The sequence below is a fragment of the Petromyzon marinus genome, chromosome 63, assembly GCF_048934315.1.
Source record: "Petromyzon marinus isolate PM22_M1 ecotype Great Lakes invasive population chromosome 63, UKy_Petmar_22M1.pri1.0, whole genome shotgun sequence".
Classification (NCBI taxonomy): domain Eukaryota; kingdom Metazoa; phylum Chordata; class Hyperoartia; order Petromyzontiformes; family Petromyzontidae; genus Petromyzon; species Petromyzon marinus.
This window is the reverse complement of record NC_133729.1, coordinates 2799982-2816946: the sequence shown is the minus strand read 5'-3', so window position 1 is coordinate 2816946 and position 16965 is coordinate 2799982. Positions and strand designations below refer to the sequence as shown.

The window sequence follows — 16965 nt, the reverse complement described above, 5'->3', positions numbered from 1 at the left end:
GCCACAAGGGGGCAGCCAAAGAGCCACAAGGGGGGCAGCCAAAGAGCCTCAAGGGGGCAGCCAAAGAGCCTCAAGGGGGCAGCCAAAGAGCCTCAAGGGGGCAGCCAAAGAGCCTCAAGGGGGCAGCCAAAGAGCCTCAAGGGGGCAGCCCAAGAGCCTCAAGGGGGCAGCCAAAGAGCCTCAAGGGGGGCAGCCAAAGAGCCGCAAGGGGGCAGCCAAAGAGCCACAAGGGGGCAGCCAAAGAGTCGCAAGGGGGCAGCCAAAGAGCCTCAAGGGGGCAGCCAAAGAGTCTCAAGGGCGCAGCCAAAGAGCCTCAAGGGGGCAGCCAAAGAGCGTCAAGGGGGCAGCCAAAGAGTCACAAGGGGGCAGTCAAAGAGTCTCAAGGGGGCAGCCAAAGAGCCTCAAGGGGGCAGCCAAAGAGTCTCAAGGGGGCAGTCAAAGAGTCTCAAGGGGGCAGCCAAAGAGCCGCAAGGGGGCAGCCAAAGAGTCACAAGGGGGCAGCCAAAGAGCCTCAAGGGGGCAGCCAAAGAGTCACAAGGGGGCAGCCAAAGAGTCTCAAGGGGGCAGCCAAAGAGCCTCAAGGGGGCAGCCAAAGAGTCACAAGGGGGGGGCAGCCAGAGAGTCACATGGGGGCAGCCAGAGAGCCTCAAGGGGGGGGGGCAGCCAGAGAGCCTCAAGGGGGGGGGCAGCCAGAGAGCCTCAAGGGGGCAGCCAGAGAGCCTCAAGGGGGGGGGGCAGCCAGAGAGCCTCAAGGGGGCAGCCAAAGAGTCACAAGGGGGGCAGCCAAAGAGTCACAAGGGGGGGCAGCCAGAGAGCCTCAAGGGGAGGGGCAGCCAGAGAGCCTCAAGGGGGGGGGCAGTCAAAGAGCCTCAAGGGGGGGCAGCCAAAGAGTCACAAGGGGGGGCAGCCAAAGAGCCTCAAGGGGGCAGCCAAAGAGCCTCAAGGGGGCAGCCAAAGAGTCTCAAGGGGGCAGCCAAAGAGCCTCAAGGGGGCAGCCAAAGAGTCTCAAGGGGGCAGTCAAAGAGTCTCAAGGGGGCAGCCAAAGAGTCACAAGGGGGCAGCCAAAGAGCCTCAAGGGGGCAGCCCAAGAGCCTCAAGGGGGCAGCCAAAGAGCCTCAAGGGGGGGCAGCCAGAGAGTCTCAAGGGGGCAGCCAGAGAGCCTCAAGGGGGGGCAGCCAGAGAGCCTCAAGGGGGGGCAGCCAAAGAGTCACAAGGGGGGGCAGCCAGAGAGCCTCAAGGGGGGGGGCAGCCAGAGAGTCTCAAGGGGGCAGCCAAAGAGTCACATGGGGGCAACCAAAGAGTCTCAAGGGGGCAGCCAAAGAGCCTCAAGGGGGCAGCCAAAGAGCCTCAAGGGGGGGCAGCCAGAGAGTCAGAAGGGGGCAGCCAAAGAGCCTCAAGGGGGCAGCCAGAGAGCCTCAAGGGGGGGCAGCCAGAGAGTCAGAAGGGGGCAGCCAAAGAGCCTCAAGGGGGCAGCCAGAGAGCCTCAAGGGGGGGCAGCCAGAGAGTCACAAGGGGGCAGCCAAAGAGCCTCAAGGGGGCAGCCAGAGAGCCTCAAGGGGGGGCAGCCAAAGAGCCTCAAGGGGGGGCAGCCAGAGAGCCTCAAGGGGGGGCAGCCAGAGAGCCTCAAGGGGGGGGGCAGCCAGAGAGCCTCAAGGGGGCAGCCAGAGAGCCTCAAGGGGGGGGGGGGCAGCCAGAGAGCCTCAAGGGGGCAGCCAAAGAGTCACAAGGGGGGCAGCCAAAGAGTCACAAGGGGGGGCAGCCAGAGAGCCTCAAGGGGAGGGGCAGTCAAAGAGCCTCAAGGGGGGGCAGCCAGAGAGCCTCAAGGGGGGGCAGCCAAAGAGTCACAAGGGGGGGCAGCCAGAGAGCCTCAAGGGGGCAGCCAGAGAGCCTCAAGGGGGCAGCCAGAGAGCCTCAAGGGGGCAGCCAGAGAGCCTCAAGGGGGGGGGGCAGCCAGAGAGCCTCAAGGGGGGGCAGCCAAAGAGTCACAAAGGGGGCAGCCAGAGAGCCTCAAGGGGGCAGCCAGAGAGCCTCAAGGGGGCAGCCAGAGCCTCAAGGGGGGGGGGCAGCCAGAGAGCCGCATGCGGCTCCGGAGGTTTCCGACCCCTGCCCCGGAGAGAGTGGGGTGGCCATCGCGCGCGTCACCTTGTAGAGGAGTTCCCCCTCGCGCTCCTCCAGTGCTTTCTTGTGCCGCTCGGCTACGGCCCGCACCTCCGAGCGGATGTTCTCCATCCTGGCGTCCACCCGCTTCACCATCGCCTGCACCCGCTCGATGCTCATCTGTCCTCGCGCGCACCCGCACAAACCGCAGCGGTCACCAATGGCAGACACCAAGACAAAGATCCCACCCCCCCCCCCCCCCGACTCCCCGACTCCCCGAGCCTACGCCAACTGTTAGGGGCAAGTGCTGTCAAGCGAGCAGCTGCGAAGGCCTCCCCGAGCCTACGCCAAGGTGGCGCGGGTGGGCCAGCACAACGCCAGGCCACCTTTGCTGTGCCGACCATTTGCACTCCGAAACCAGGGGCCCGGCCCAGGACCGGTTCAGAAAACCACCACCGACGTCGGCCGTGAGCGGGAATCGAACTCGGGAGTCGCCGGGGGTTGGCGGCGCGGCGTAGCGCTAACCGGTGCTCGACCGCACCCGCACACGGTAGTGTGGTGGTTCGCGCACCGCACTCCGACACCGTGCCGAACGCACGCACATGCACACACACACGCACACACACACGCGCGCGCACACACGTGCACACGCACACACACGCACGCACACACACACGCACGCACACACACGCACGCACACACACACGCACACAGGTGACGTCACGCACAATCACGCCGTCCATTTTCTCCCCCGTAGAATTACGCAACCGCTCTTCTTTCTCCCAAATTTATTTTTTTCGCGGCGTCTCGTAAACGCCGCATGCGTAGGCGGCCGTGCGCGGACCGCCGAGCCCCTGGGCTTAAGAAAAAAAAAAGAAAAGGCACGATGAGAGAGTAACGTGGTTGTGGTAGCGGAGGAGGAGAGCGGGGGGGGGAAGAGACATCTCGGCGCTTCCGCCCGTTTGCATCCCCTGCACCATCGCAGGCCGCACCGCGTGGCGACTCCCGCTTGAACGCCTCCTCGCGTCTCCTCCCCACCCACCCACCCCACCCCGCCCAGCGGGGCCGCACCTGCAGCGTTAGGCGCTCCTGGCGAGCGTCTGCCAGCAGCTGCAGGGCGGCGCCGCGCGATCCCTGCAGCGCGTCCTGCAGGTACACGAAGCTGTGGCCGGCATGCCATGCCAGCGTGCAGCCGCGGCAGATGGGCACGGCGCACGTGTCGCAGAAGAGGCGCGCCACCTGCGAAGCCGGGCCGGCGCACGCACGCACGCACAAGCAAGCACACAAGCAAGCACACAAGCAAGCACACAAGCAAGCACACAAGCAAGCACCTCCGATTAGAACGGTTGGCCATGTACGGTGCGAAAAGAAGTTCAACATGGGTACGTGCAAGCCATTGAACAAAGACGGTCCGGTCCCGCCCCATCGGCGCTTTCGGATGCGCTTCCACGACCGTCCGGAACGCTCTTCCTTACGATGTTAGGTAAGCCACTGGAGCTATGGAACTTTTAAATCATCATCTAGATTGACTCTCATTTCTTTAGAGCTGCTTTTTTTCTTTGTTTAGTTTGTGGTCCTTCCCCCGCACCTCCTATTAGTTGGCTACATTAGCACGGTCCGGCTATGTACGGTGTGAAATCAATTTTGATTTAAGGCTTTCGTGACTGCAGGGATTCATATTCTTGGTTCTTTCTACGTGACTTTACCGAAAGAACCAAGAATATGGTGTGAAATAAGTTTAACAAACACACGCACAAAGCTCTCGCGCCCTCCGTTACGAGCCGGTGGTCCAGGCTTCCTCTCGAACCGGTTTCACGGCACGCACAAACTCTCGACGGTCGATCGATCATCACCAATGGGTGGGGGGCCGACTGCGTCGAGATCAACGAACGGGGGGGGGGGGGGGGGGACGGACGGTCGGTGTCGGTGGAGCCGACCTCGGCAGCCGAACGGTGACGGAAGAGACTTTGCGTCCGTCCGCGCTTACAAAAACAAGCGGGTTCTTCTTTGCCCTCCTATAATTCTCAATACAGCTGCGGCGAACCAGAGCCGGATGGACGCAAGTCCACGATCGCCGACGTCTCCGACAAAAGGACACGGGCTCACAGATAGAGACTAACAACTGCCCATAAAATAACACTGGCCATCAGACTAACACTGGACACAGACTAACATTGCTCATAGACTAAACACCGACCCAGTTGGGTAAATTACCTTGGACCGAGCTGAATGAATGAAAAAGCCACGATCACAGACTCCTTTTATGAAAGGATGTGGCTCAACATGGAGAGAGCGAGAGATAGCCACTTAGCGATGAGCTCGGCTGATGATAACATGCAGCGCTCACACGTGTACATCATCTTGATGCCAAGACGCAAACAGACTAATTAAATCACCGATTCACCATCAACCATTTGTGTAAATTACATCTTTCATTTTCCAAGAGCTCTGTCGTGAGCCTAATGTTTAAACGAGACCGGAGTGGCGAGCGATTGGTGTTTGGGAGGGGGGTGAAAGTCACTCCTATCCATGTTAACAGGGCGGGAAACAGGGCGATCCATGGGATCGTTTTGTTAGTTAACGCATTCCCTCGCTCACAAACTCGTGCATTCGTGTTTAGTTTTCCCACATTAGGGGGTAAAGGTTACATTGCAATTTACGTCAAGAGTAAACAAATTAAGATTACACGTCTATGGGTTAGGGAGTCCGGCAAATGACTCGTGTCAGATTTCGGGGGCACGGCTAAAACAAAAAAAATCGCGAACGGATCCTAACCTCGAAACCGGTTTTGGACGACCAACTTTCCCGTCTGCTCGCTACACCACCACCACCACCCTCCACCGCGGGCACTGACTGGGGCGGTGATGGTCAAAGCAACATCCTCATCCAGCAGTGGATTGTACGCGTAGATCCTTTCAAAAGGAATGAAATTAACCCCACTATTTTAGTACATTTGTAGAACATCTAACATTTATTTAATGGAAAACGTGAGCTACGGCGCGCACCCTTTCGCCAGTATCAAGAAATTGAACGATATCATTTAATATTATGGAATGTACTTATAAGATACCGTTATGTAATGTTTAACGCGTTCTTAATCTATTGTACAAAACCGTCAATGTTAAAAGTTAATGTTTATTAATGCCGGAAGACACACCCGATGGGTTTAACAGCTTGATTGGTCATTGGATCGCGAAAGGTATTTTTAAAAGTCCAAATAAACAGAATGCTGAAATTTAATATATATTTTTTACCGATGAAGTCATTCAACTGCGTGCATTATAAATAACCTTTGGTACGGATAATAATACAAGCAAGTTTTCAGGTTGTGGTGGCGATGCTTGCTACCAAGGCCGTAGCCATGGAGTCAACATTGGGGGAGGGGGGGGGGACCCAAATATTCCAGGGGGTCTGGGGGTGCCCCCCCAGAATTTTTTCTTATTTAAAAACGAATTTGCTGCCATTTCCTTCCTAAATATAAATAAATCACTAACACACGGGATGGACGTTTTATGAATCTTTTACAATAATGTCTAATAGAGTACTGTATCACATTGCTCTGTTTTTTCTTTTCTTGTTTCATTGTAATGGCAGAGATTAGGGATTAATAAAGTAACAACCATAACCACAATAATATAAACAAATTATTTTAGAGCAATATATTGGGGGGGGACATTTTGAGCATATTTATTATAATTACAGCCTTGCTTGCTACACTGCTGGGCGGTCGTGGTGAAGAGAGCACGACCAGAAAAACGAACCTTCGACAATAACACCGAGTGGCGACGTTCCGGGCAATGACCCCCCCCCCCCAACTATTTAACAGCACATTTAAATCCGCTATGAACAAGGACCATTGCCTGCAACGTCGCCTATAATAGAAATATACGTTTAAGCGTTATTGTTTGATAATAGGGTTCTTTTTTTTAGCTTCAGAAACTTCGTGCTCAGATTGTAAATGTTGTGGCTTGGCTCTCCAACACACCGGTGTACTGTACTAATATACTACACTATACATTACACTACACTATACACTAGTGCTGTACTAGTGACGAATTGGCCACGTTCTGTTAACGTGACACAATCCTTACTGGTTGGCCGTGTCGGGTGGTGGCAAGTTTTAACGACATTATTTGACTTCAACGCATGCGCGTTCTTTGCTGTGCGTGTCACTTTTAGGGTTCATTTGAGATCGTCAAACTACGTGACAAATCTTAACAAGACGCGTTTTGGGGGCACGAGCATCAACGGCTGCGCACACACGTGTCACAGCAATTCGCGTACGACACATTCAAATATAAATTCTGTTGCGGCGATGGTAAAATAACGTTCGCGAGGCCTCAAACAACCGTTGCGACTTCCAGAGCGGGGTCACGTAAGGTCGGGCCCCCCGGTACATTATAACTTTATTATTTTATTTTTTGCTTCAATTATTATTTTATTTTTTATTTCAATTAGAACAGTGGACGAACAGACAACAACACTAAAGCCAGCCAGCATCAAGTTTCGAGACTTCTTTTCTCAATTGCGTTATAGGACGGTCTCGCGGTTGCATTCATCAGACATTATTATTAGTTATGGCATTAACATATATCTTTTTTTTTTAACACCGACGATAGTGTTAGGATCAATAGTGGAATTTAAACTTGGGTGATAAAATATCCTTCATATACGACTGCGTGCGCTGTTAATAAAGAATGCGATTGAAAGGTCCGGGTTAGAAATATTTCGAGGCACGCAAACCGTTTGTGGTAATAGTTAAAAGCTGGTTTTTTTTGTTTGTTAAATACATCTAACAACTTTGGATGTATATTTATTGGTTCTTTCGGTAAAGTAACGTAGAAAGGAAAGAATAAAATAATACGTGACTTTACCGAAAGAACCACGAACATGAATCCCTGCAGTCACGAAAGCTTTAAATCGAAATTTAACTTTGCCTGCGATGTTGCTGGTAGGGTGGTGCAGGGTGAATGACACTACACGTTTCTTTTAGTTATAAGCTACGCCATCTAACGCCTACATAAGCCAATTAGTAATCACATTAATGTGTATATAATTGACCAATAGTCATCGTATATTTGTAGGTAATGTTTTTTTTGTCTTAAACATCAACAAAGACCGCCGCTCAACGATGACAGATCATAAACTATTATTATAACGCTTCATAACATCACTCATGTAGTCAATTCACACCCTGTTATTTTAACCACAATTAGATCTACGGTCTCCTATTTGCAAAACCGTTTAATCAACAGCACCGTGATGTTTCAAATGAATGGTTATGTAGATGATGGTGATGTAGATGATGATGATGTACATGATGTAGATGATGGTGATGATGATGGCGGTGGTGATGTAGATGATGTTGATGTGTTTGTGGCGTTTTAGATGGCGATGTAGATGATGTCTTTGTGATTTTAGATGAAAATTATGTAGATGATGGTGATGTAAATGATGTTTGTGGCGTTTTAGATGGCGATGTAGACAACTTTTGCTAAGCGTTCATAAACACGCTGACGATGAGGTTCATTTGTTCACGGCGACTGTGATGTTTTACCATTAAAAGTCGGTGTCAATAGCGGTTACAGCATTCATGTTAACGATGAGGACGATGGTGAGATGTTACCAATGTTGTCAACCCCCCAAAAACAACTCTCGATTATGAATGAATGGACAACAATTGTAATGGGCATGGCGATGACCCAAAGTTATTCGTGAATTCGAATTATTCCGTTATATGCTAGACACCTAAACATTGCCTTTATTTCCAGGCACTATAAATTAAGAGTCTGGGGTGATAATTTGCGATGAAGTTTATAAACGACTATTTTCAGTGTTATGATGTTAATCAGTCAAGTTAGTGGTTCACGATTAATTCCATTGTAGTGAAACAGCACTCAAATGATATTAAGGCAATTACAGTTATTCTAATTAACACGATGGGCCCCTGTATGAACATTACAACTATTACAGGTACATTGGAGCTCGTATAATGGACCGAGGGCAATGCTGATGATCACCAATGAAGACAAATCGTGTTAAAAATAAGCACATGGCTCGAGGATTAGGGATGGGAAGGAATACATTGAGAATACTTTTGAAAAGGAGGTAAAAAATGCAAACTAATCGAAATGCTGCAATATTGAATCATTGCCACGGTGTTAATGTGTTAAGAAACAATGTTAATACATAGCAGAATATATTTACGCGTGTAAGACGATATAACGCGCGATTAATTTTGCCTTAAATTAGTTTAAAATTACGTAAAAACAATAGTTTTATTTTACGACCCAGTATTTACATTCCGTAACGTTGATTACAATGATTGTACGTAATTGAACACTAACGTTGAATACACTCAACGTTAATATTGTAATCAATGACACAGTTTTACAACCAATAACACGGTATTTACCTCATGTGATATCGATGACCAAAAATAGACACCGACATTGATTGCAATCATTCAAATCAATTGCAACATTATTTACGCACTTCTTAAAACATCGATTGCCAATTATAACGCGCGACTTGGACCGAAAGCTATGACAGATCACGCCATTGTTAATAGATAATGAACCTTAATTAAAGCAAAGTTGAACCACGAACGACGATGCGAATGGTCAATTTGCTCGTTTCGTAATTAAGATTAAGAGATTTTAAACGATTTATTAAAAAGAGATCTTGGCGACGTGCCCAAATTGTCAGGAATCTTCAAGCTCAAACTTATTGGCGACTAATAATTATGGCCATTCAGACGATTATTACAATAACCACAATTCATGAACGACAAACATACATTGTGGACAACGTTCATTTAACAACCACCACCATCATCATCAATAACAACAACGCGACCTTCTCGTTGACGTTAAGCTGATGTGACGATCGTCCTTGAAGAGAGCTTTATAGCTCATCGGATTCCCCCACTATAAATATTCCCATCGAAGTTTATTTCAGTCTGCGATGTTGACAATGTGACGGATTCTGAGGGGACCGCCAATTTTAACTCCGATTACGATCGAACTCCAATGGTTACGACTATCATTGGGGATATTATTATCGATAACGGCGACGAGGCCGTGATTATGACGACGCCGAAACATTGATTAGGAAACTGGCGGTAAAATCGATACTCTTGATAAATATCTCATGATCATTCAAAGATGGATAAACCTCGGATGACGATTCGATGACATCTGACCGAAAGACGCTCAACATCTGATGAAAGATAACAAACACCTCTCTGGTCGATATGGCTAAAACCTCTTGATAATTCATACACATTAGAAACCTACCATTATCGATAGACGATGAGGCGAGCTCTGTAGAGATACGTGATGCATACCACGGTTATCCAGAACACACACACACAAGACACGGACACACTCGGCACCCACCTCTCGTTCGTGCTGTCGGCAGTACGTCTCGTCCCCGTCTCGAACCGGCACCATCATCATCACCTCCTGCTGCTGCTGCTGTTGCTGCTGCTGCTGCTGCACGGGCTGCATGCGGTGATCCTTGGTCAGCTTGACCCGCCGATGAGCGGACACGCAGGCGCTGCAGAGGAACTCGCGGCACACGAGGCACTCGGAGGCGGCCCGCGCTCCGGACTCGCACGAACTGCAGCGGGGGGGAGGTGGCGGTGGCTCTTCGACACCAATCCACGACGCATCCCGGACGCCACCACCACCACCACACTGCTGATGCTGCTGCTGATAATGCTGCTGCTGATGCTGCTGATCGTGCCGCTGCCGAGGACTGCTATGAATGTCGTCCTCCGCGGAGGACATCACGTCGAGGATGGTGGTGATGAGGAAATTGGGCAGCTCGTCGTCTTCGTCGTCGTCGTCGGTCGCAAGCTCGGCGTCGTCTGGAAAGTCCACGGCCGCGTGGCCCAGGCCGAGGTCGCCCGGGGTGACCGCGGTGGTGGCGGCGGCGGAGGAGGAGGAGGAGGCGGCGGTGGCCGCCGACGTTGAAGCCGCAGCTGCCGCGGTGGTCGAGGCGGACGCGCCGTTACTGCTGCTGCTGTTGGCGCCGATTGGGAAGCAAGGCATCGCGGAGGCGGCGGCGACTTCGTCCCTTCCGGATGAAGGCACGGGGGGGCCGACGATTCTCCTGCTGCTGCTGCCGATGAGGAGGCTGCTGATGAGGCTTCGAGTGCGGAAGGCTTCTGCGAAGTCAGCCATTCGCAGCACAAACCCCGCTCCCGCATTGAGAACCCGGCGCTGGGGGCTGCCCTGCTACACTGCAAGGCTGCTGCTGCTGTTGCCACTGGCTCTGCTATGCATCAGGACGTCTTCCTGGCTGCTGCTGCTGTTGTTGTTGTTCAGCCTACCGTCTATTGCGCCGTAGATCGGATAAATAGCAGTGCTGGCCACGTGGGTTGTACTGCATCGAGCTTTAGCTGCTGCTGCTGTGTGTGTGTGGGTGCTACAGAGCCGTGCATGCTGTGCGTAAGCCTAAATTAGGGCTAGCTACTGCAAGCAGGCTACGCAGAAGCGCTACTAGATGTATGGTTACTCAGCAGCTAACAGAGGCTGTGGAATTAGCTATGTTATAGGCTGTTACGTAGACTATCGCAAAGCACCCGACACTACCACTATAAATTAAAGCCACCCACTCTTATTTCAACAATGCAGTCCATGCAACTTGTCCCCGAAGCATGCGCGTATGTAAGACTGTACACGATCCCGCGACACTCACACCACGTGTAATAGATGGGGGGAGGAGGAGGAACGGGGAAGATCCTTGTATTATTCGAGCGGAAGAGCCAATGACTTCGGTTAATCAACTCCCCGTAATTCAACGTTACGAGTGCACAATTAACTTACGCATCAATGCAGCAGCAAATTACCCCCCACTCCCAAACCTCCCGTTTCGTAAACATTCCATGTTAGGAGCTCCTCATCTCTTCACCAACATGGCCACTTTAAAAAAAACCACCCAGCAAAGCTACCGCCTCATTTTAAGGAGTCTTCATTTTTTTTGGTAGCTAAATTAAGGGGAGGCTTTATTCTTATGGTAATTTTAATTGACGAGTCAACGGCGTTTTAGTCGTGGCGGACACGTGGTTACCGTGTGGCGCTCCGAGCCCCCACTGGGGTTTAAATGCCCATGTGCGCGGGATTTGAGATCAGGGACAGACCACAGAGCGTCTCCCACAGTAGGGGGGGGGGGGGTGAAAGGGAAACGTTTCGTCCCCATGCCCTTCAAAGTCAACAACGACCATACGAACCCAACTCAAATCTCGGCTCTTAACATTTTACTAAGGCTATTAAATTAATCAAGAGTCGTGGTCGTGTTAGCCCGTTTAAAGCGTGGGTATATATAGACCAAGTGAGATTACAAATCTCCCCCCCCCCCGCCGTTGATGAATGGTACGGTCCGAATGGCCCAACCCCCCCGTCATGTCCAGCACGCCCCATTGTGACGTCATCGCAATACACATTTAACTACTCGTTATGACCTTAAATAGCACTCGTCTATAGCAAATACACTTGAAATATTGCTATTATTTAAAAAAATACATTTATACTTTAAACCATTCTTGATCAAGGATGATCTCAACAATGTCAGGGCTCGTTGGAGAGCATCAGATGGTCTTGGCTCGATAATTTTAGAAATCGATTTTTATAAATCGATTTTTTTAAATTGATGAATGAGTCACTCTCAGCAGCCGTGCTCTATCCACTGCTAAGCTAGGTGAAGGCCTCCGCCACAATGTCATCACCATCGTGATCAGCCATATCCACTGCTGGGTCTCTCTTAGGGGTTTGCGATGGCAAAAAAAATACGAATTCTCTTTATTTTAAAATAAAACCACGGTTCTTATTCAGCGTTAAACAAAATTAATTCAGAAAGTTAACGTATATATACACACGCGCGCGCCTATACGCAAAGTTGTACATTATTGGAAGCGATCATTTACATCGTCGTACCGATTGCCAATCATTTAAGCATCTGCACAATAATTTTTTTTTTAAAATCTGCATCTAACAGAGGTTAGTTACACTTTTAAAACAAAGCCAGGTGCCGTAGCCTTAACAGACGTTTCGGGCTGTTTCCGAGAGGGGCTTGGGTGGGAACCAACCACGCCCGGCCGCCTTTGTCTCCCCAGCGCCGATGTTTACAAATCGCATCGAGGAATTCTTATTAGAGGCCGAGTCGACCTAGGGGAGGCCCAGGACCGGGTCCGGATGAATCGTTACTGTTGTGGTCATAATAAAGGGTTTTCGGGTAGGATCGCGCTATTTATTTATTTATTAATGCGTCACAACCCTCCACCACCCGACACGGCCAACCGGTTAAACAAAAATGGTGTCGCGTTGACGAAAGACAAAAATAGTTCACGAAACTCGTTGGTTCTTTACCCAAAGAAGAACCAACCAGTTTGGATCCCCGCAGTCGCGAAAGCTTCAAATCACAAATAGTTCACTACTCCAGCCCACCGGCGTGTTGAAGAGCGAATCCACAACATTTACAATGTTTAAGTACGACGTTTCGCCGGGAATTCCATCCAGCATTATCGGGCGGATTTGCCAGATTCGTTAAGCCCCTCCCACCGGCTCCCGGGTCTTAAATCGAGCAGCAGCAGCGTGACGTCATCATTTAACCCGATCGCCCTACGATGCTGGACGTAATTAGCAGCGAAACGTCGTACTTAAACATTGTAAATGTTGTGGATTCGCTCTTCAACGCGCCGGTTTGGCTAAAGTAGTGAACTATTTTGTCATCGCGACGCGTCGTTTTACCGATTGGCCGTGTCGGGTGGTGGAGGGGGGTCACGACACATTTGTAAATAACGCGATCTAACCCAACAACCTTTTATTATTATTATGAATGATATTGGTCGCGAAAGCCTTCTACGTGTATCACACTGTTGTGGTGTTGGCCGTGAGCTAGACTCGAACCCGGGGCCCGGTTCGTAGCGCAGCGCGCCCACCGCCACATCACGGACAAAGACAAAGATCCCCCGTGTAGCCTTAACAGACTGTAGGGGCAAGTGCTGTTAGCGAGCAGCACCTATAAAGGCCGGCACGGTACACGAGGGGGTGGGTGGCCAGCGCCACGCGCGACCGCCTTTGTCTCCCCAGTGGCGATGTTTACTGCACACCGCGCCAGGTACTCATTTGAGGCTGAGTCAACCTAGAGGGGGGGGGGCCCAGAACCGGTTCAGATAATCGTCACTGGTGTTGGCCGTGAGCGGGAATCGAACTCGGGTCGCCGGGTTCATAACGCAGCGCTAACCACTACACCACCGCTCCCCACACAGTGCACACCACGTGCACACACACACAGGCACACACACAGGCACACACACACAGTAGGAACACACGCAGGCACACAGGCACACACACACACAGTAGGAACACGCAGGCACACAGGCACACACACAGTAGGAACACGCAGGCACACAGGCACACACACAGTTGGAACACACGCAGGCACACACACACACAGTTGGAACACACGCAAACACACACACACACACACAGTTGGAACACACGCACACACACACACAGTTGGAACACACGCAAACACACACACACACAGTTGGAACACACGCAAACACACACACACACAGTTGGAACACACGCAAACACACACACACACAGTTGGAACACACGCAAACACACACACACACAGTTGGAACACACGCAAACACACACACACACAGTTGGAACACACGCAAACACACACACACACACACAGTTGGAACACACGCAAACACACACACACACAGTTGGAACACACGCAAACACACACACACACAGTTGGAACACACGCAAACACACACACAGTTGGAACACACGCAAACACACACACACACACACAGTTGGAACACACGCAAACACACACACACACACACAGTTGGAACACACGCAAACACACACACACAGTTGGAACACACGCAAACACACACACACAGTTGGAACACACGCAAACACACAGTTGGAACACACGCAAACACACACACACACAGTTGGAACACACGCAAACACACACACACACAGTTGGAACACACGCAAACACACACACACACAGTTGGAACACACGCAAACACACACACACACAGTTGGAACACACGCAAACACACACACACAGTTGGAACAAACGCAAACACACACACACAGTTGGAACACACGCAAACACACACACACAGTTGGAACAAACGCAAACACACACACACACAGTTGGAACACACGCAAACACACACACACACACAGTTGGAACACACGCAAACACACACACACACACAGTTGGAACACACGCAAACACACACACACACAGTTGGAACACACGCAAACACACACACACACAGTTGGAACACACGCAAACACACACACACACAGTTGGAACACACGCAAACACACACACACACACAGTTGGAACACACGCAAACACACACACAGTTGGAACACGCGCAAACACACACACACAGTTGGAACACACGCAAACACACACACAGTTGGAACACACGCAAACACACACACACAGTTGGAACACACGCAAACACACACGCACAGTTGGAACACACGCAAACACACAGTTGGATCACACGCAATCACACGCAAACACACAGTAGGAACACACGCACACACACGCAAACACACAGTAGGAACACACGCACACACACACATACACAGTAGGAACACACGCACACACACACAGTAGGAACACACGCACACACACACAGTAGGAACACACGCACACGCACACAGTAGGAACACACGCACACGCACACAGTAGGAACACACGCACACACACACAGTAGGAACACACGCACACACACACAGTAGGAACACACGCACACACACACAGTAGGAACACACACACAGTAGGAACACACGCACACACACACACAGTAGGAACACACGCACACACACACAGTAGGAACACACACACAGTAGGAACACACGCACACACACACACAGTAGGAACACACGCACACACACACACAGTAGGAACACACGCACACACACACACAGTAGGAACACACGCACACACACACACAGTAGGAACACACGCACACACACACAGTAGGAACACACGCACACACACACACAGTAGGAACGCACACAGTAGGAACACACACACACAGTAGGAACACACACACACACACTGGACGCACACACAGTCTGTGATGGGAGCGGTGGCGCCGTGATTCACGCTGCGATCAGGAGAGCCCCCGGGTCCCAGCCGAGGTCCCAAATTCGCGGTCACGGCTCTACTATCGGTGCGGCGTGCGGAATACCCAAACCGATTCGGAGTACCCCGACACGGCGTGGTGAAGTATGGCCAAAAGCCGCTCCCTCCCCCCCCACGGCGTGGTGGACAAGAGGCTCTCATCCAGCAGTGGATTCACAACGGTGTCTAAGGCTATTTATTGCCGTATACTGTTGCGACAGTACACAAATATACGTTCACATTTAAACGCGTGTTTTGACATCACGAGCAAACGCAAATGCGGTTCAATTTGCAAGTACGTTTGTGCATACGTGCAATATATACACACACACATGTATATATAATATAAACAAAGACAAAGATCCCCCGTATAGACTTAAAATGTTGGGGCAAGTGCTGTTAGCGAGCACCTATGAAGGCCGGAACGGTACCACGCCCGGCCGCCTTTGTCTTCCTAGCATCGATGTTTACACACCACACTTTGGTACTCATTTTAGGCCGAGTTGACCTAGGGGAAGCCCAGGACCGGTTCCAATAAAATCGTCACTGGTTTTGGCCAGTTCGAGCGGGAATCGAACTCGGGCCGCCGGGTTCGTAGCGCAGCGCGCTCACCACGACACTACCGCTCCCCACATATCGAGAATGTGTAAAGACCAAGGCCGTAGCCATGGAGTGAACATTTGGGGGGGGGGGACCAAATCTTCTAGGGTGTCTGGGGGTCCCAACCCAGAAAAAATTAAATCTAAATTTGAAAACGAATTTCCTGTTTAAAATATAAAAAAAAATTCACCAACACATGGGATTGACTTTTTATTTATTTTTTACAATAATGTCTAATAGTGTTATTGTATTACATTGCTCTGTTTTTTTACCTTTTCTTGTTTCATTGTATTTAATGGCAGAGATTAGGGATTAATAAATTACAACCATAACCACAATCATATACACACAAATCTATGCATTTATTTACATGAAGACGAGTCCAGATTTAGTGGCCAATGGTTTAGCAAATTGTTGTTTTTATTTACATAGCAAAGCAATTTTTTAATAGCAATATATTTGGGGGGATATTTTGAGCATATTTGAATATTGGGGGGGGGGGTGGGATGCCCCCCCCCAATATATATTATAATTACGGCCTTGGTATAGAAGCGCCTTTGTCTCTCCACTGCTGGATGAAAGCTTCGTTCCCACACCATGTCGATCATGGGGGGGGGGGGGGGGGGGTAGTGGAAGGGTTTGTTTGACCATACTTCACCACGGCTGGTCAATGTTTGTGTTGATATGTCGGGATTTGCGTGTTCAAGCAAACGCCTCCTTTGACGTCGAACTCGAGTCGCGCCGCTAACCACTGCGCCACCGCTCCTTACGTGAACATTATACAGTTCCGTATAGATGGTAGACGCGCACACACACAAACAAAAACTCACATTCGTAAATTAGTGTGCTTTTACAAGACAAACGAGCGACGTTTCGCGACAATTGCCTTTTATAGCACCAAATAAAAAACCCAGTAATATCTCTCTGGCAATGCTCCTGCCCCATATCACGCGAACAGCATCTCGTTTAAAGTACTATAAACACGGCCTGCCATATAATGATCACACACACAGTTGAGTTTTTGCTATGTTTGTACTTTTGCAATACTGCCAATGGAAGCAGCAGCAGCAGCATCAC

The 16965-nt window shown here is 50.3% G+C and overlaps 1 protein-coding gene across 3 annotated transcripts in view; it reads right to left on the bottom strand.

Annotated features, from left to right (window-relative positions):
• LOC116956033 (E3 ubiquitin-protein ligase TRIM71-like) overlaps positions 1-16965 on the bottom strand; it is a 53115-nt gene that overhangs the window by 14036 nt on the left and 22114 nt on the right. Inside the window, exons 1-4 of one of the 3 annotated variants that reach the window (XM_076053859.1) lie at positions 10932-11407; positions 9498-10270; positions 3169-3336; positions 2143-2277 (exon numbers count right to left, since the gene is read on the bottom strand). In XM_076053859.1, coding sequence (XP_075909974.1) covers positions 2143-2277; positions 3169-3336; positions 9498-10270; positions 10932-10935 — 1080 coding nt within the window. In that variant the 5' untranslated portion in view covers positions 10936-11407. Of the gene's footprint in view, positions 1-2142; positions 2278-3168; positions 3337-9497; positions 11408-16965 lie in introns of those variants that run through there. The other 2 variants (XM_032977456.2, XM_032977455.2) reach the window with 2 other exon arrangements.